This window comes from Coturnix japonica, chromosome 9, assembly GCF_001577835.2.
Source record: "Coturnix japonica isolate 7356 chromosome 9, Coturnix japonica 2.1, whole genome shotgun sequence".
NCBI classification, from domain to species: Eukaryota; Metazoa; Chordata; class Aves; order Galliformes; family Phasianidae; genus Coturnix; species Coturnix japonica.
Genome location: NC_029524.1, coordinates 729,875 through 749,744, shown reverse-complemented (window position 1 = coordinate 749,744; position 19,870 = coordinate 729,875). Strand labels below are relative to the sequence as shown.

At 46.5% G+C, this 19,870-nt stretch overlaps 1 protein-coding gene across 1 annotated transcript; it reads right to left on the bottom strand.

Moving 5' to 3' along the window:
• Positions 1 to 749: 749 nt before the first annotated feature.
• Positions 750 to 17,454, bottom strand: KLHL6 (kelch like family member 6). Its single transcript, XM_015870951.2, has 7 exons — positions 16,961 to 17,454; positions 13,963 to 14,128; positions 10,524 to 10,973; positions 8,105 to 8,342; positions 4,707 to 4,909; positions 3,682 to 3,895; positions 750 to 1,734 (listed from the first exon to the last, which is right to left on the bottom strand). The coding sequence occupies exons 1-7, from the start codon at positions 17,218 to 17,220 to the stop codon at positions 1,433 to 1,435; spliced, it is 1,833 nt and encodes a 610-aa protein (XP_015726437.1). The 5' UTR covers positions 17,221 to 17,454; the 3' UTR covers positions 750 to 1,432.
• Between the last annotated feature and the right edge of the window lie 2,416 nt (positions 17,455 to 19,870).

Below are 19,870 nucleotides of genomic sequence, written 5' to 3'. Positions count from 1 at the left end.
GGACAGTGAGGATGCCTGGAGCCACATGAATGACAGCAGGGGCTCTGCTCTGTCTCTGCTAAAGAGAGCAACAGATTGTGCATTCTGAAGTGATTCTTCAGTTTGTGCAGCTCTGGGCCCATCCACAGCCTGAGCGCTCTATACCTGGGGTGCAGAAAACCCCCACTTCTGTCTCAGACCAACATGAGAGATTCGATTCTGTTTTTAGTCTTGTTTCGGGCAAAAGGGGACCAGCAGAGAGGGAGAGAGGCCAGAGGGAGTCAGCACTCTCTGATTGCACACATTTGTTTTGTGCGGCGTTTTCTGTTTTTGATTTAACGGTGAGCTGCTCTTTCCAGCAGCGAGGCAGGGGAGGAAGGACAGGAATATGTTCCCAGCCTTTGGCCAAGAGTGTCCCGCAGTGTCCCAGCCATGACCTCTTCTGTGTTTATTTTCCCTTCCCTACAACTGACCCAGATGCTGAGACTTGAGCCTCCAGCCCTGCTGGCATTTTGCACATTTGCCCCTTCTGGTACAGCATGTGATGGTCCCAGGGATCAGGCCGGCTCTAGTACCGAGAACTGTTTTTCTTTCCATCAGGCTGTTCTGTCCGCTGGCGTTCCAGGAAGCCCAAATCCAATAGAAGAAGCCTGGGGGAGCACTGCCATCCAGTGGGGACGGAGCAGGGCTGGGGGCAGATCAGGACACGCTTATGTGCAGCAGCAGGGAGGAGAGAGCACTGCGGACACAGCAGTAACCAGCCCAGAATAGAACAGAAGGGAAGCCAACTTTTGGTCTGCTTTATTAGAAAACAACCACAACGAACGTTCAGTGGAACAAGATTAGAGTTCATTTATATTTGCAGCTCATGCACTCTCTTCCTTGGGACTGACAGCAAAGCTTGCAAATTGAGATGGACTTTTTTCGTCACACAGAGCTGAAAATGTAACACAGCAAGCAAACAAACAAACCAGTTTTAACTTAAGCTAATGTGCCAATCACAGAGAAAAAGCACAGCTTTGGAGGAAACATTATATTTCACCAAGGTTATAAAGCTTTAATTCCAAAAGCATCTTCTCTTTTTCACTAGTAGGTGCTGCAAGTCCAACTGATCACAATAAATAGCTGAACACACTTCAGGACAGGCTGAGCCATTACGGGCAGGTACAGCAGGGAGCTGAGCTTCCCACCTACCTATCACATGTCTTTGTCTGACTGAGCTACAGTTTTGGCAGGAGAAAACTACAGCTGGTGCCTCTTTTGACTGGAGGGAAGGAATGAAGTTAATTTAAGGACGTACTGTACAGAGGGAACACAAAGGCTGAGCAGATATACAGATACTCCACAGGTGACCCTGGTGGCAGTGCTGCAACACATTGTTACCTGTGCACCATCCCTGCAGACTGTGCCAGCGGGGCACTGAGGTATTGAGTTTCTGTGCAGTTTCCTCCAGTCAGACAGAAACTGCCCCGGGCATGATCCTGCGGATGTGTGTGTAGGACTTCCTGAGGGTAACGCTCCCATGGTGAGACACTCCCCGTGGCAGGACACACTCTTCTGTCAGTTTCTGGGTCTCAGGGTCCCAGCACAGCACTGTCGCAATCACTTCGTTCTTTTCATCTCGGCCGCCAGTGATGAACAGCTTGTTGTTGCAAGGAGAGATCCCACAGCTGGCCCTCTCGTGGGTGAACTGAGTCACGAGGCACCATGTATCTTCCTGGGGGCTGTACGAGTAGAGAGCTTTCATCGCCCCACCTGCAGAGGAAGTAGAGATCAGCCTTCAGCAGCCATTCCTTTCAAAGCTTCTAACAAAACAACCCGCTTCAGGAAGGCTCCTTAATAACTTTCGTAAGAATGATTTGTGACCCAAAGACAAGAAAAAAACAACGTCACGGGATGCTTTATTGTTTTGGAAGCCAGAACCACAGAAAGTCACTTACTGTTCACAAGACTGAGAAATTTAAGGCCAGAACAGACCGCTGTGGTCATGCAGCATGAGCGCAGCACACCCAGGGATGGACCTTGCTCACATCTGCTGCTTCAGCAAAAGACACAGCTTTAGGAAAATACCCATTTGTTTAAAAGCTCAGCCCACAAAGGCCAATCTAAATCTGGTAAGCTGTCACAATTAAAAATGGGCACACGAGTTCTGCAGTACCTCCTCTAGCTTCACTGCCCGCTTCCCATTAAAGCAACTTCTGCCTGAAGGTAGCTGTTTTTAAGAGCCCTGTTCTTCTGCAAGGGTTTGTAAACTGAAATTTTAATCTTCTATAGGTAAGCTAAACAGAACAACCTCCATTTTTTCCATGTTTCCCAAATCTGCAGTTATTTTTGAAACTGCGCCTTGTCTAGTTTTGCAAGGTCCTTCCCATCAGAACAATGGTCAATGCTTCAGTATCCAAGAAAGGCTCTGGAAATACATTTCCTCCTGAGAGTACTAACACCTATGTGGTTCTTAACTATGAGGGTGGTGAGGTGCTGGAACAGCTGCCCAGAGAGGCTGTGGATGCCCCATCCCTGTAGGTGTTCAAGGCCCGGTTGGATGGGCCCCTGGACAATCTAGTCTAGAACTAAACATGGAGGTTGGTGGCCCTGCCTGTGGTGGGCGGTTGGAGCTTCATGATCCTCGAGGGCCCTTCCAACCCAAGCCATTCTTTGATTCTGTGATTCCGTGATTCTGCAATTCTATGATTCTATGATTCTGATTCTGGTCTGAGATTTGCAGGGACCATGTGTGTTTTCTACAGCATCTATATCAATTCAGGATATCCTGAAGCGATGATCTTCTTGATGAGTTGCTACATAACCTGGGATTCTACCTGTGGCCAAAGTGAGCACTTATCTATGGTAGTTGTACTAAAAGTAGCTTATGACAATGCTTGTCCAGTGCCTGAGGGACAGTCAAACCACTGTAAGGTGACGTAGATAATCATAGCAGCCTAAATCATACATTGTCAGTGACAGTGACTCATTTGGCCGTGCATAATTCATCAACCTGTGTAAGTTCATTTGTTTGAATGCCGTAACCAGAGGCTTTTTTCTTTTTTTATCTTTTAGAGCTTAGGTTCAATCCATATAGAACTACATCTGTTTCTCACATAAGAACAGGATAGTCTTACTGGTGGATGCTCCTGTCTGAAAGTCTGCATGACTTTACCTGGAGCATCATGACAAACTGGATGAAGAATTGTAACATCCCCCAAGTCAGACAGCACCAGCTGGAGATGTATGCAGGCTCCCCCCCCTGCAGTTCAGCTCATCAGCACTAAACTCCTGTTCTTCTCTCTTTGCCTTCTGTTCTGTTAGCTGACAGAATTAGCCCTAGGCATGATGTCTTTGGGTACCAATGGCTCTGCCATAGTGTACATTTCCCTATACAAATCCTGCATGCAGTGACTGCATGACGCTAGGGAGCAGAGGGGAATGTGAGGTAGCCCACAAGTTCATGCCCTTGCCACTGTGCACCCACTTTTGGGTAGCTTTATGTTCTGCAGCCTCCCAAGATACCTATCATGTTAACAGGAGGCTGACTTGGTGACTCATCACCACTCTTGGTAAATGTATGGATTCCCATCCTTGTATGCTCAGTGGAAATAGTTATCTGAGTGTTTAATTATACTCCACAGAGTTTGTGGTAAAGCTAACAGGCAGAAACAAGCCCTGGTTTGCCTGGACAAGAAGGAACATTAGTGCTGCACCTACCCACAACATAAATGTGATCACGGAAACTTGCAGCATTGATGCATTTGGCTTCGACCGGCATGGGAGCTCTCAGGCTCCACGTGTTGGCTGCAGGGTCATAGCACTGTGTCTTGTCTGTTGCCAGCTTTCCGTTGGGCCCTCCTCCAATCACGTAGAGCTTCTTCTTGTAGCTTGCTGCTGCAAAGGAGCTGACATTGACCATCAGGGGAGCAGCCTGTAAAACATCATCAGTAACCGTTCTGATTTCAGGTGGTCAGTCTGATGCCTTCAGGGTGGGAGCCTGCTCTATTGTATGTCAGACATTGCTTTAAGGTGATCAGTGGGGTACAGATCATGGTACGTGTCTAGGGACAAGAGAAAAGTGAAGACTGTAAACCCTTTAATAAAAAGCTGCTGTGTTCAAAAGCTGGTATTAAAATTACATTGCTGGCAATTCAAAAGCCAGGAAATGTCAAACATGCCTCTGATCTCTTTTGAGTATTTATGTATATTGAAAAATAAAGCCCAGGAAACTTGTTCATATTGATCCTCCTGCTCATAGCCATAAATGTTAGATTCTTCTGCGCTGTTTTGTGTCATCTGAAAACTGGGGTTTCTATTTGCCATTGTGGTGCCTAGTCTCATTAATTTCATTGATTAATACTGTCTAGTACTCTCAGCATTTGAAGCAGTTAGCAGAACTGTTTTTTTCCATCCTGTTTACCTTGAAATCTGTGCTTCTGCCCTAAATGTGCAACCCATGTTCTGGTTCACATATACTCTTACTGGGTGCCTCATGGGCTACTAGCTCTAAAAGCCAACGAAGGAAAGGAAGGTCAGGAGTCAGGTGTCTTGCATAATTTGGCTGGCAATCCCATGTCTTCTAGTTTCTGCAGGACATGCATTTAGAGAGAGAAAATACCTGGGCTGTTCACCAACCAGAAATACTTAGAACTGTATGAGATCCTGTCTTCTCCATTTTTATGATGTAATGCCATAATATTTTCTGATTCAAATGTCCCAAGTACAATGATGCAGTGTCTCACCTCTGACCAGCAGTTATGAAAGGGGTCGTATGCCTCCATGCTGCTGATTCTCTGCACACCATCAAACCCCCCAATGACGTACACTTTGCCGCCCAGCACAGCCATTTTGTGCCTCCATCGCCCAATGTTCAGGTACTCAATTTGTATCCACTTGTTGATGGAGGCGTTGTATTTCCAGACATCATGCTGTGTTTCTTTGCCACCTGCAGTATACGTGACACGAGTAAATATGACACCATCACCTCTAGTTCCACAAGAATATATTTAAGAATATATTAAGAATATATTTAGATATATTCCCAATATATCTAAATAGTAATCAGACTTGCACACAATACAGAAGTCACTGGTGCTCATTGTTAGCTCCTTCAGATACCTGTAATAGTGGCCTGGCCCCATTAAACAAGAAGAATATTTCAGCATTTAGTTTACTTGCTAGTGAAGGAAACACTGAACAATTTCTGCAGCACACATTCAGTAAATGTAGATCACTGTTCCTCACATCAAGCCACAGCCTTTTTTTGCCACTTCAGCACATTCACTGAGTGAGTGTGCACACAGAGCAAAGCATTATGTGGGAGACCTCTGTGCTCCGCAGGCTTTGCAGAATGCTGGCAGCCAGCAGATAGACATGCTAAGTAAGATGGGAGGGTGAGCAGCCAGTGGGACCAGTGCCTGGAAGGCAGGTCTGCAATGGGAGCTGCCATGGCACAGTGCAGATGGAGCCATCCAGGCTGGTGCTGCATGAGGTATAAAAAGAGCTGACCAGGAGCTCCAAGCTGACGGCAGTACTGCGTGACATGTTGCAAGTACTGCTATTCAGCACAGGAGCTGCCTGTCCAGCAGCTTATTTTTATATATCTCTTTCTGGTCTCTTTCTCTGCTGACCAGAGTCTGTTTCATAATTAGACACTGAAGGTCAGATCTGGTCCCTGTAAACTCATTCCAGAGTCAACTTGCAAGTAAATCCTTCCTTGTTCTAAAGCAAAGGGTAATGTTTTAGCCAGTACTTTTGTTTGCATGTCATTCATGGTGGAGCTGGAATACTAATGGACATAGCTAAGCCTGAAACCCTCTGCACAGACAGAGTGGCTGACTGCTTGTCATCTGCAACCTGATTAAACATTGGCTTCGTTGGTGGATATACTGAAAAGGGAATTCATATTCCATTGAGAGAGTGTCTGCATTTGTTGGTATTCTGTACTGCAGCCAGATCACTGCAAACTGATGGAGCTCATCGCTGGGCCAATTAGCATGCTAGAAAGAGCTGTTTGTAATGCTTTTGTCTAAGTGCTTCTCATATATGTGTGTTGAATTTTTACACCAAAATGGCTGAAGTGACAGAAGGACCTGAATGCAGCCTTCAGGGCTACATTGGGGCTGAGAGGCTGCAGGTGTTCCCCTCGCTCTCACAGTCCCCATGCCCAGGCCAGCAGGCTGAGAGTTCAGCTAGGAGCTGGGCCTGCACATCACAGGGCAGGGAGAACAGGAGGGTTGTTTCATTTCTGTCCTTTCTCTAGACCACAGTGCTTTCTAATTTCAGGAAAAATAAGAACTGCATTAGTAAAAACAGCAGAATGGTGAGCCATAATTGGTGGCATTTTTAGTTGCACTTGAAGTGTTTCTATCTATCCAGTCGAAGCAATTCTGCTGTCTGGGGAAACAGGTCTAGAATCAATGTGGTGCAGATGCCTGTCCTATTGTTCAGAAACTAAAAGAGCAGAAAGACTCCAAACTATAGTAAGATGCTGAGAGAAATGGGTGTGTGGCATGGGAGACAAGTCAGGAAAGATGCAGGCTAATGTTGAAAAGAACTAGAAAGTCACAGGAGCTACAAGTAAGAAAATAGAGTTGAAGGACACCCAGGAGGAACCAGATGTTTAATAGGGAATGGACCATGAAACATTTGGTCTAGCTGGAAGTAAACTACTAGTGTCTGTGGACCATTCAGCCCTTTATTGGGATGGAAAGAGTGAAAAGCAGAGAGAAGTCCAGAGGGAATGGGATGAGGCCATGAGATTTGTTTTAGACAAAACAGCAAAACCAGCTGATGGACTGCAATATTAGCAAACTTGAATTTAAAGCTCCTGATTGTTAAGGTGAAATCTCTGCAGGTCCAACATCCACCTCCTACATGGAGCTCAACTGTATTTGTGTGGGCAGGTAAATATACCTCCTTAAACTCTCAGGAAACAAGTATGTCCTGATATATGCTGTGTGTCTGAACCACTAGCTTTCCTCTGGCTCTGATAGTTACAGTGCCTTTGACAGACGGGTACTTGCAGAGTCCTGTGTGAGGTGCTGTTGCAGGGCTCCTGGAAGTGCAGATTTCAGGTAGAAGCCAAACAGTGGTGACAGTTCCCTTCAGGTTGTTGAGTGATTCTTGCTGAATTAGTCAGATTCTGGCAGGTTATTGCTTATGCAGGCAGAGCTGCAAGTAGATGTATTGTAAGTCCATATATATGCTCTGACAGCCCAGAAAGCAAACTGTATCCTAAGCTGCACTAAAAGAAGAATAACCAGCAGGTCAGGGAGGTGATCCTGCCCCTCTGCTCTGCACTGTGAGGCCTCACCTGGAGCAATGTGTCCAGATGTGGAGACCTCAGTACAGGAGAGACATGGAGCTGTTGGAGCACATCCAGAGGAGGACCACAAAAATGATCCCAGGGATGGAACTCCTCTCCTACAGGACAGGCTGAGAGAGCTGGGGCTGTGCAGCATGGAGAAGGGAAGGATGTGGGGGGACCCGAGAATGGCCTGACAGGAGAGGTGGGGGAAGGAAGGAGACAGACTCTTTAGCAGGGTCGGTGATGATAAAACAAGAGGAAATTAATTCAAGCTCAAAGAAGGGAAATTCAGGTTAGATGCAAGGAAGAAATATTTTACAGTGAGGGTGGTGAGGCACTGACACAGGTTGCCCAGTGATGTGGTTAATGCTCCATCCCTGGAGACTTTCAAGGCCAGGCTGATCAGGCCCTGGGCAACCTGATCCAGCTGTGGTGTCCCTGTGCATTGCAGGAGAGTTGGACTACATGGCCTTTAAAGGTCCCTTCCAACTCTAAGGATCCTGTGATTCTATGATTCTATGAAGAGGATGCTGGAGGAAGTATTCTTCATCTTATGTTTCCTAATCAGATTTCATAGGCCTTTCTGTGATTATGGTGCTGCATACAAGAAGCATGCCTATATATGAATATTGTCTGAAGAGAAATGTTGTGCCTAAATTCCTGCAAGGGCCAGGCAGTGTCCTCACATGTCCAGCACTTCTTTGGAGCCTGCTGAAAGCCAAAGCATTGGGAATGCCTGCAGTGGTCAGCCATGAGCATGCTCTCAATAAAAGCTGAAACTTACGAGAACCGTATGCGCCCCTCAACCACTCCCCATATCTTGTTCCTTACCCGATACGTAGACTTCATTTTTTAGCGTAATGCATGCGAACTCCACCCATTTTTTATTCTCATTCTCCGTCTCCTGCTCTGTGATTGGTAATTTTGCTACTTCCAGGCGGCTTCGCCTCAGCGGATCCAGGCAAGTCACTTCTGCTACAAATTTCTCATCTTTAGTACAGCCCCCTATGATCATAAACACCTCAGACTGGAACTCGTGCATCCTGGGCTTGGTTCTCTCTGTAATAATCTAAATGCAAGCAAGACAGAATGAGTATGCAGGGCACTTACACCTACCATTACAGAAAGATCTGGTGACCTATTTTTTTATTACCTATCTTGCAAATCACGGCTGGCTTATGATCAGCTGAAACAATTATCACATGCTCTGTAAGCTGAAAGCCTAGAAAGCATCCTGGAAGCATTGCAGTAGAGACTGCATGGATCCTTTTGGATCCCAGCCTCCTTAGGAGCTCCCAGGCTGGTTCCAAGAGCCATCACAAGGAGGGCACTTAGTGACAAGGCTGGGTGCATGTGGGCAGCTGAAAAGCACAGGTTTCATTGGGGTTAGCAGAGTGAGGGCGAGGTGGAAGGGCCACAGGGTTTGTGCCTGCCTTGGGGAGCCTGGAGAGAGCAAGACTGCTAGCAGATATTATTTGTCCTGAAGACATACGTTGAAGTGTCAAAACAATAGCAATCCTTTATTGTGTTTTCCTTTTATTTATTTCTTTGTAAACTTTAATTGTAAGCCAAAGCTAGAATACTTAAAACCAGTATGAGACTCTGAAACGTGGTTAGATCTGATTTACTGCCTGTTGGCTCACTGCATCGACCAGGGACACTGTAAAACGTTACTTCCTAGGTAAAGGTTCACCAGAAGCAAAGAATGCAGGGGGTGCTTGGAAGATTTTGTTCTGCTTGAAGGGAATACTTGCACACAAGTGAAAATGAGTAAATTACTGTGACCCAAGGCATGCCAGCTCTTTGCTGAAGAACAGAAGGAACAACCTTCTTTATCTCCTTCAATTATTCATCATATAAGAAATGTGGTCTAGATGGTAACGGGAACACATAAAGTTGTTCCTCTGCTTCTGCTTTGTCCCATGACATTTGCCAATTTGTGGACTACTGAAGTGTGCTGGGAGAGCTCTGCACCCCCTGCAGTAACCCTGCATGTCCAAAGAAGCAGACTGGTTGTCTCCAGGTTAAATGCTATGGCAACAGGCAGTCTGCTTACAGATTTAAACTATTTTTAATGTGCTTCTATATACTGATGTAATTTATTTCTATTTCAAAAGATCATTTACACACATGACGTGTTTTAATCTTCCCTATGTTTAGCAAATCATTAGGCAAGGTTTTTTCGTCATCTGTCGCAGAACTTGCTGGCTTTCAGACTTCTGTTTTTGTCTGTCACCTCTGGCAGGGATGCCTCTGACGGCTGCCCTTTGAAGATGAGTGCAATGAGTGTACAGCCCTGAGCAACACCCCCTTTATATGTCCCACACCAACCTGGGGAACAGCCCCAGCCTGCATGCTGTGGGGCAAGCCTTCCTTGAGGAGTTCTGACAGAGCCGCTGCCATTGCCCCAGGTGGCTGGGACCTGACCCACCCAGCCACCAGCACAAAGAACTTGCTCATCCTCCCCTCCAGTGACTCACATCCACGGTCAGCTATGGATCCACAGCATGCTCCTGAGGCCTCCTGCCTCCCTGACCCTGGAGAAACCTACCTGTCCTCACACACTCCTGTACCTTTGCTCCTGTTAGGAAATCTGACCTCCAGCTGCTCTTCCCTCTCACCCACACTTAGGGCCAGGAGATGTGACTGATAGCTAATTTTCCAGGTGAGGAACTGGAGATCCACCTCAGCCTGACTCAAGCAGGCAGGATAGGCTGTGACCGGGTGCCCAGATGAATCTGTCTTTTTGGGTACAGGGACCCAGAAGATGCAGAGGATATCACTCCTCTGGGGAGAGGTCATCTTCTTCCCTGGAAGGTCTTTCTGAAAGATATCTCCCCACAGACTGTGATAGAGTTTAGCATAGAAATTATTCTTCCCTTCTTGGGCTTAAAATACTACCTAAGATCATGAGGTGTGAGGACTAAAGCAATTTGCTTTGCCTTTTTACTAGGGAAGTCATCCAAGGTCTTTGTTTAGCTGCTCGGGTCTGTGTATGAGGGTTTGAGCCCACGTGTTCATAAACAGGAAGCTGGAAGCTTTGATTTTAAAGCACACTACTAAAAGCTTCCGTGCTTTCTAAATCAGCAGGATAACTGGTGAAGCCAACCTTGACTTTTCAGTAGCACTATTCACTTTGGTGTGAATACCTCTTTTTCCGCCTCATAGCAGTGCTCCTTCCCATGGGATTTTTGAGCAGAAGCAGGAGGCATTAAGGAGGAGCAACAAAAGCCTTCCATTTTTTACTCACCTCATTGCCAGACAGATGGTACATTCTTGCTTCCTGGAGCAAAGGAAAGACATCCGGACACTGTCTGATGAGCTGATCAGCTTCAACAGTCTCTACAAAATACCAAGGGTCCAACAGGGGCAGACGGACGTTCTCCAGCACACTTGGCAAGAAAGGAAGCCTTTCCGACTCCTTGTAACGGACCCAGTTCATGACGGTTTCGAACACCTGTGCTTCTTCTGTGACATAGAGATCATCGCTCTTCAGCGTGCTGCAGAGAACATCAGATGGGAGCTCCAGGAACTCATCGTAGCTCAGGACCTGGGTGAAGTTCTGGATAATGTAGTTCTGCACCTGCTGCTTCAGGCTGTGCAGGGAGTGGGCATCAGCCAGTCTCAGGATGCCAACGCAGTTGTCTGGCTGAAGGGCTTCTGTGAGAAAACTGGCACAAGCATCTACCATGCGCAAGAACTGTGGGCAGAAAAAAATAGACAGGAGCTGGGAGAGACAAGAAATCAATCATACGAGGACAGGTGGACAGGTATCTCCCAGAATGTTGTAGTCTGGAAGGCAAGGACCAAAGTGCTGCCCTGCCCCACATGCAAAGGTGTGCCATCCTGTTCTGGAGATGTGGAAGGAAGAGGAGGACAGCCTGTATAATTTTGATCTGCTAAGCAGTGAGGGCTGTCTTGCTACTGTGTGCTTTAGAGATCTTCAGAGATCTTAGTAACCTTTGTTTTCCTTCATAAAACATAAATGTGCCTTTTGCACACAATCTTCATCAAAGCATTTCCTATGTTTGTGTTTAATACAGCATCACAGCTACTGCCATTAATCTCCTTTGCCCGACAGCCCCGTCAATCTCCCTCAACCTGTTCCTGGACCACAGATATCTACAGTGTGAGCTGGGTTGCTGGTGATTACTCAGAGCAGAAACCATTCCACCAAGGCTGGAAAAGACCTCCGAGATCACCCAGTCCAGCCATCCGCCCATCACTAATATTTCCCCACTTGACCATGCCCCATTTCTTGAACTCAAATGACAGGTTACAGTGCTTTGTGCTGGGCTTTCCTTCTCCTCTGTGATTTCAGATGTAGCAGGACATCAGTGCTTCGTATCAGTTGTCACTGAGTGATGCAATAGTGACATACAGAAAGACGGGCTAGAACAGACACTGTGCATTTCTGTCCATGCCTTTTGGGTCCATTTTCCATCTGACACAGCAAGCAGATCATTTTAACTTGTTCTGTCCCACAGGGGAAAATTGCATAACAGTAATTTAGGGGCAAAGAGGAAGTGAAACAAATAAAAGACACTTTTAAACACCACAGTATTTAGATTTGTCTCATTAATCAGGATAGAATCTTCTAGACCCCTTGATTTTGTGTTGACACATTCAGAACATATAGCAGAGCTGGCCGATCACAGATGTTGGGTGCAGACTACCTGGTTCCTGTTTTACATTTAGATGTGATCAGGAGTTTAGAGAAACACAAGGCCTGGTGCACCAGGCTACACGTGGCCTCAGGACATGCTGCTGCCTGTGACATCAGTCTGCCAGCAGCACGGTGCAGGGCCACACCACTGCCTCTGTGCAGCCAAATGCAGAACCGTGAGATGTGGGTGTGAGAAGCAGCGCTGCTGAGACAGAGCCTGGCTGCCCAGAGTGCAGCACACCAGGACTTCCCCAGCCTGCTGTGTGGCTCCCACCATTGCCTTCACCTACCGCCAAAACTCCCTCAAACTCCCCAGACCTTGCTGGTCAGGCCCCAGTCAGCCCCACAAGGGCAGGTGACGCAGGAGGAGGACACCACAGGCCTCTGCTTCCCCTGCTCCCACTGTCCCTTTTGTGAGGATCCCTCACACCGCCCTGGGCATTTTGAAAGCCCTGCTCTCTGTGAACATCTTCCCCAGTGGCTGGGTCCTTCTCATGCCCCTTCAAATCCATGTTCTTACTTGCTAGAGGCATCCCATATGCTTGCTTGGCCCCCACTCAGCCCTCTCTCTGAATAATAAAGCCTTTTCCCCTCAGTGTGAGTCCTTGTTTGTCCCAGCTTTGACCCAGGCCACGCTCTGCAAATGATTTATTTTCTGGTCCTCAGTCAAATTGGAGAGGTTGAAGAGAGGCACTGCCAAAAACTGTTGCTGGTTGGAGGAAAAAAATAAAAGGAAAGTACTGCTTGGAAATTGGTTTTCTCACATGGTGAAGTGGGAAGGAAAGAAGCGCCCCAAGAACAACGTTACGACAAATGGAAGCATTCATCTTTTTAGCTGTAAATATTTTGATATGAAACATTAGTCTCTTCCAAATGTTTCTGTTGGTTCCTCAGTGTGCGTAGCAGAGGCAACCTGGCAGAATGCTCATAGTTACTAAATCTTTTTTTACACAGAACATATCTTCAGCCAAAAACCTCACCCGTGTATAATGGGAGTCTTTCAGGCCTTATAAATCTTGAGGGCGTCCAAGACAGCTGCAGCAAGGTCTGGGATCTCTGCTCCTCAGAGAACATCCCTTGTTTTCTAGGTTTCTGCAGCTCACTATTCTTGCTAACAGCACCCTCCTGAATTTATCAGTACTCAAATATCAGGAACGTGCCCTGAAAAATTAACCCAGAGCAACCTTTGAGTGCTATCCATAGCAGTACTGGTCTGCTGAAAACATTAGCAAGCTGCATACAGCCCCAAGCACCTTCCCTGAGCTACCCCATTGTAAGGGGTAACTTCCCTGCTGTCCCCACAGCAAGCACTGCCCTCACCACAAAGCACCAGGCTGGTGTCACAGCAACACATGATGTGTTCAGTAAGATCCAGGAATCTTTAGTTCATCATGAACTGTGGTGCTTAGGGAGTCAGGTGCTCCTCACCTCCTTTAGCTAACCCGGACACACACACACACACACACACCGGCACTTGGCAGGTTATGCTGGTTGCAATTTGTTAGGGATTTGCAGCCTGGTACCAGGACCTGCAATTTGCTAGACCTCACAGGTGATTTACAGGACATCAATTATAATTGATGGACCAAAGGCTGAGTAACACTGCTCAGTCTGACTGCCTTGGTCGTGACTAAAACCAGGACACCTGCAAAGGCAGGTGCAGACTGTGCAGTGAGCATCAATCTCCAGGCAAGGAGGAGGTGGAGATGAAGTTACTGTCCCGCTGGGCAGGCACTGGTAGGGCAGAGATGGAGGGGAGCATCTGTCACACACTGCCCAGGGCCCGCAGCCTGGCAAGAGCTCTGGGAGGCAGAGCCCTGCTGTTTGCCTGCCAGTACAGCACCCAGTGCAGAAGCATTCCAGCCCATGGCTGCCATGGCCAGTTTCTACCACAGTGTAAATAGAAACAAAGCTAAGTGCCCCCAGAACCCATGGAACCAAAGAAGTATGCAGTACTATAACCAGGATAGAGCACACTGTAGCCAGAGCTACAAGACTATCTGCGCATTTGAGCTATCTGTACCTGAAAGAGGCTGGCGGCTTCCAAAACTTTCTGCACATTTTGCTTTGTGATGAGCATCTTGCTGGTGTAGGTATAGTCCAAGAGTATATTCATGGTTTCTGCATCAACTCCTTTAAGTATAATCTTCTCTTCATACTTCTCTCTTAGATCATTGCAGAACATGGCCCTGAAAAGAAAGATGTTTATCTTTTATTGCATCCCAGCCAGGATGAGACATTCTGAAAACATTTGGTTATATATATTTCAAAACAAAATACTTGGATTGCCTCATATTTTATGCAATTAGCCCTGTAGCAAAGTAATAAGGAGTATGCTTTTATTGTTTTCGTGCCTTTTTACTCAACTGATAAGGAAGACACTTAGAAATGATATCTCAGAGCTGGGCTTGCAGAAGACCTGGAGCTCCATAGCAACAAAAGGCAGCCCTGAGAAGTCAGTGCTTCTTAGCTACTTAGACTGAGCCCTGAGGCTCCAACACAGCTTTGATTCCACTGGTACCAAGGATGGACCAGGAGAGAATGCATTTTCCTCTGCTAGGTCCTGGTAGAACTATAGAGTTAGTGCCTGTGGGACAGAGGAGTGTCTGGGTAACCAGGAACTGGAGCTGGTGTTAACCTAAACATGCAGTGTTTTCACGCGTATTGGTACATCTCTCCGTTTGATGGATGATACCGCATTTGAAAAGGAGCAGTCACACAGGGCTTTGGCACTGGTCAGGCTTCTTGGAAGAGACAGTAAGAAAGCTGTAGGATTGATGCAGGAGTAAAGATGTTCACAGGTTTTCTTGAAAAGCAGATAGGCAGAGTTATTGGCAAATGGAAAGAAGGTATCAGCTGCTCCTTGCTCTAATTGCTGCCTGCTCCTTGTCACAGCAGAGGTTTTATAGCCAGAGAACTTATATTAGCTGCCTTGTGGATAAGGCTGCATTTCAGGACTTAACTTAGACTTAACTTTTAAGTAGGAAAATTGTGCAGAGAAATCATAAGAAACAACGCTCAGCCAAAGTTCTCCTTGTCCTTTCACTCAGCTCATGAGAGCTGAGCCCAAAATGCAGATGCCTAACCGTGGGTGAGTTAACAAAAATCAGGGAGAAATCTCAATGAAACAAATGCAGTTTGTGAAGCACTTTTTAAGCACCCACCCACTCTGGAGTGCTCATGCTCAGGATTATGAACCTGACTTCAAACAACCATGCTGGAATTTGAGGATGCTCTGAAAAATACCAGTTCACCTCTCTCCCTGTTCTCCCACCACCTCAGGCAATGCAGTGAGGAATTGCTGCTCCACCTTGACCTCTGCTCTGGTACCTTCACAGGGGAACATTAATTCTGCTTTGGCCACAGGTGTAGGGCACGTCAGAAGCACCAGGCTATCTACTCTCAAGCAGATGCCAAAGGAAAGGCATGGAGCCAAGAGCTTTGTTCAGCTGCACATACAGCAGCTGCCATGAACTGGTTGTGCTTCCAGTAGTCAGGAAGGGTCTTGGAGGGCCTGCAATCAAAGAATCATAGAACGATGGAATGGTCTGTGTTGGAAGGGACCTTTAAGATCACATAGTTCCACCCCCTTGCTACAGGCAGGGACACCTCCCAGCAGCCCAGGTTGCTCACATGGCACAGCAAGTGCTGACAGGAATAGCGTCATTTAAAAATTTCTTCCAGCCACTGTAGCTCCCGGTGAGTGATGGCAAGATGAAATAAGCAGAACTAGTGAAGCTCACATCCTTGCAGACTTATATCTTCCTTTCCTTGCTCACAGGAACCCCACTTTCTCTCCCAGACCCTCTGCTCTGTCTCATTGCTCATTTAACACACTCCCCATGTATCTCTTAAGACACAGCTCCATGTGCCTCCAAGTCTGGCCAAGCACAGCAGTGCATGCTTTGGCTCCTTCAGGGCAGCTGAGGTGGTGGGGACCCACTCCCAGCCCCTCTCCTCCTCCCAGCTGCTCATTTCCATCAGACTTGTGGGCTCTTCACAGTTCTGAGATTTTTGCCTCTCTGCCAAGCTTAATTGAAACTAACCAAAAGAGTTTGGGCACCTCTGCTTGTAGCCACGTATTTTCATGTACACTGTCTCTGTAGTATACCTGCAGGAGTAATACCCATCCATCTATATTTAACATCTCTAATAAGACGATAAAACCAGAACTGTGGTTCAGGTGCTGCCAGCAAACCTTACAAAACCCATTAAAATCAGCATTCTACTTATGTCACAAGTGGTCACAGGCTCTTCTTTATTTCTCATGTTTCCTCTGTAGCTGTTCAGTCATCTGACCACTTCAGCAGTAAAAAAAGAAAGAAAAAAAATCCCAGCCATGCAAATGTGATTGTCTAAGCGATAGTGGAAAATCTGTGTTAAAACCAATACCAAGTTCCTCTCTGTGTCTAAAATTTGTCCTTGCTGGCCTGTAGACTCAGATGATCACTGAAAGAACGCAAAGTTCACATGGGAGTGAAATGGTAAGTTGCTTTCAAGTTGGTAATTCCTGTTACAGTTGATTTTCAGTAACCCTAGGAAAAATGAAAATGTTCTTCTCTTTATTCCTCGATGATTTGATGCAATAAATAATTTTACCACAGAATGGTAGTGAGAAAAATTATTAAATTGCGCAAATCCACTCCAACCACAATAAAAATATCCTGTGATCCAAATGAATCTTCCTCTTTGCTTGGACCCCAAAGGAATAATACAAGGGGCTACAGCTCTGGATACTTGGCTAAAAATTCACCTCCCACTTGCTGGCCAGCCATTCTCCTTCTCTCTGCATGGCCCAAGCAGGTTTGCTGGGTGCTGCTAACAGCGCTCTGGTGAATCCATGGCTTTGCACCTGCCTTATTTAATTCTTTGACTTGAAAAAGAGCTGAAAGTATCAGGAGTCACGGAGTCACCGCAAAGTTGCAGAGCTTACCACCCACTTTACTCTCCTTAGAGATCTACGGCGCAAGACTAAGACGCAAATAATTGAGTTCCTTGGTTTGTTTCTTAGCATGCCTTACCTGAAATAATTGCTGGCTGCAGCGAGGACCACTCGATGACAGGAGAATTCCCTGCTATCCACGCACAGGATGACATCCGTAAGGGAATTTTCAAGCCGGAGGTTCTCCAGGCCATTCTGGAGCACCAGAGAGAGTCCCGTATCATCAAACTTGATCTTTTCACCGCTGGAGACCTCCACCAGCTCCCCCATCTTTGTTGAGCACTCATTGTCCAAGGAGAACTCAGCGTCCTCAGAGCTCTTCTCCAGCATGTCCCCCATGTTCTGGCCAGCACCGTCTCATTCTGTTGGTGCCTCGATCTAAAAGAGAGTTCCTAAGCCTCAGACGAGTCACACTGCAGAAGTTGGGCGGATTTCCTGTCCAGAGCTCCTCTCCGCTTATCTGTAGCTGTCACACACACATAACAGGAAGCCTTGCACTTTCTCATCCTGTTAACACAAACAAAGACTTTTTTAAAAAAAACTTTTTTTTTTTCCTGGTGAATTTCAGGCAGCATCAACGTGTTTAGAAAGGAGTTAAGATGCCTCTGTGTGAGAAGATTACAAGAGAGGGGGGAAGGCCTGCTTCCCACCCCTGGCCAGCCCTGCTCTGTTATCCGGACCTGCTGGCCGCAGCGATAGGCACACGGCACACTGACCGGGCTGCCGAGGGGAACAGGCCATTCTTTCAACATTCTTTTCCAGGCACATTATTATTAATCACCGTGCTGGTACTTTTTGGTATTATTTTTCAATTATAATCTCAGTAATACATACATTCATTAGCTTTCTAGGTAGCCTTCTGTTCATCATGACATGCTAGCTGACAAACATGGAACAACTTTTCTTTCCATCTCAGGATGTTCTGCAATGCCATGACTTTTCCAGAAGGCTGAGCAGGGTCTCCATGGGCTTTGCCTAGCAGAGAAGCCGGCCTGTAAGCATGAGCTGGCAGACAATCAGCACGGAGCCTGCAGAAATAGCAGGGCAAAAGCCCTGGCAAGTCTGGGAGGCTGTCATGCTGAGGTTACAGAATGAGTCCCCCAGAAGGCTAAGCTCCTGGCAGTGTGAGCACCAACAGACCTTGCCTTTGTGACACTTATTTCTAGGAATCCTGGTTTGGTGAGTCCTCGGATTTTAGTTGTGTTTGTTTCCTTTTCTGTCTCCCAGTTCAAGGAGGTGAACTAACAGGGTTAGGGGAAGACTGATTTAGAAAAGGGAGGTGAAAGCAGCCTTCAGAGAGAGCTGCAGTCAGTCAGGTTTTGTATGGGAGAAGATCAAGTGGAAGGAAAGTGAGAAATCTGCCCCCTGCTTTCCCCTACCTCCTTGTAATGGGCTCTTTTTTTTTTTTCATTCTATGCAATCTGTGTACAGCTTTGGTTTTTTTCTTTCCCAACTGATGTCAATGCATTCCTGCTGCCCCTTGTGCTGGCTTCTGGTGATGAATACCTATATTAAGCTAGTCCAGCCCCTCCACCAAATATTGCTCCAGGAGTACAATCAGACCTCTGAAAAATATCAGGTGTGGTTTGGAAATGTCAATATTTTAATCCTGTCTCAGGCCAGGTTCTCTTTGTTTATCATCATGACTTTTGACCTTAGGAAATTCACCTTATCAGGCCTTTCTCTGGCGGTGTGAAGCTTCATATTTCCTTTATCTGTTTAAGTGAAAGCTGAGATTCAGCAGTGATCACTCAGCTCCCATTGCTGAAGCTTTAAGCAAAGAGTTAAAAGTTGCAGAAGTTGAAGACTGTTGTCTGTGAGTGCTGGGAGTGGAAACCCAGCAGTAACTAGGTTGGCTGGTAGCTGCGGCTACGTCAGCATGCAACTGCTTGCTAGGAAGGACTGTGGTGGTTGAAGCAAGTGTTGGCTAGTATTAGCACTGATTACTATCTGCAGTCTGTTTCCTTCTGTGCTGTCAATCAAGTGATGTATTTTTAACCCTAAAAATCCACATTTTTTTTTCCTGCTGAGCACCTCTTGTGCTGTCTTTTTCTCTTTGCTTATGTAGGGCTGCCCAGTGTTTAGAGAATCCCTTGCTCAGGGATTAATCTAGTAGTAGCTTCATTATTTGGACACACACCAGGGCAGCGCTGAGGTGAATGTTGTTTTTGTAAAGGGAGAGTTGCTTGCTGAGCTGCCCTGTCTTGAGACTGCAGCAGCAACACGTTCTTTAGTTCTGGGGCAAATCCAGTTTGTCACTTTTTGGTAGCAGCTTCCAACAACATTCTTCCTTTCAGCCTTCAGAAACGTGTTGTGGCTGCATTGCTATTGTTTTCATTAAATAATTACTTGCTAGCTAAGTGAACTAATGATGTGGTGAGAGCTGAAGGCTTGTCTGTTCTTGAGGTGTTTGTTTATTGTCTTCAGTTTCCACATATTGGATTGACCTGTGCTGCTTCTGTACAAGCTTGAGGTAACGGGTTGGCATTGCTGCTAGTTAATGTGTATTCACCACTTATTTCACACAGTAAGGTTACAGAGCTATCACAGATCACTGGTACGCATGTCTCTCTGTTCTATATGTTTGGCCAGAAGCATGTAGATGCTGCTTAGGACCCCACCTTGATCTTCTTAACTTTGCATCCTCTGTTGCCCATAGATCGTTCTTCTTGCTTAAATGTTGACCTGTGGCCAGCACCAGCCTGTGTTCAGCTGTCTGTTCCTGAAAGCAGCATCTCATCCCTGTGGCATTTGGGTACTGTGCAGCTGGATTACGTATATCTGCCCAGACTAGCCCAGGATCCTGGTTCCTGTCTTGGAAAGTGAAAGAGACAAGGAGTCCCTGGGAAGAGGCATTTCATTAAGGATGGACATGGGGTCATGATTAAGAAGAGGGACAGAAGAAGTCACAGCAAGGACATCTCCTGACAATGGATCAAGAACCAAGAGCTGAGACACCTCTAAAACAAAGGCAGAAATGGAGAAACAG

Bases quoted from the DNA above. Each gene is read 5' to 3' on its own strand.
- KLHL6 (XM_015870951.2), bottom strand. From the start codon at position 17,220: ATGGGGGACATGCTGGAGAAGAGCTCTGAGGACGCTGAGTTCTCCTTG. The intron at 10,974-13,962 runs GTACAGATAGCT...TTCTGCCCACAG, and splicing joins AAGCCGCCAGCCTCTTTCAG to TTCTTGCGCATGGTAGATGC. The intron at 3,896-4,706 runs GTGAGACACTGC...GATGTTTTACAG, and splicing joins TTCATAACTGCTGGTCAGAG to GCTGCTCCCCTGATGGTCAA.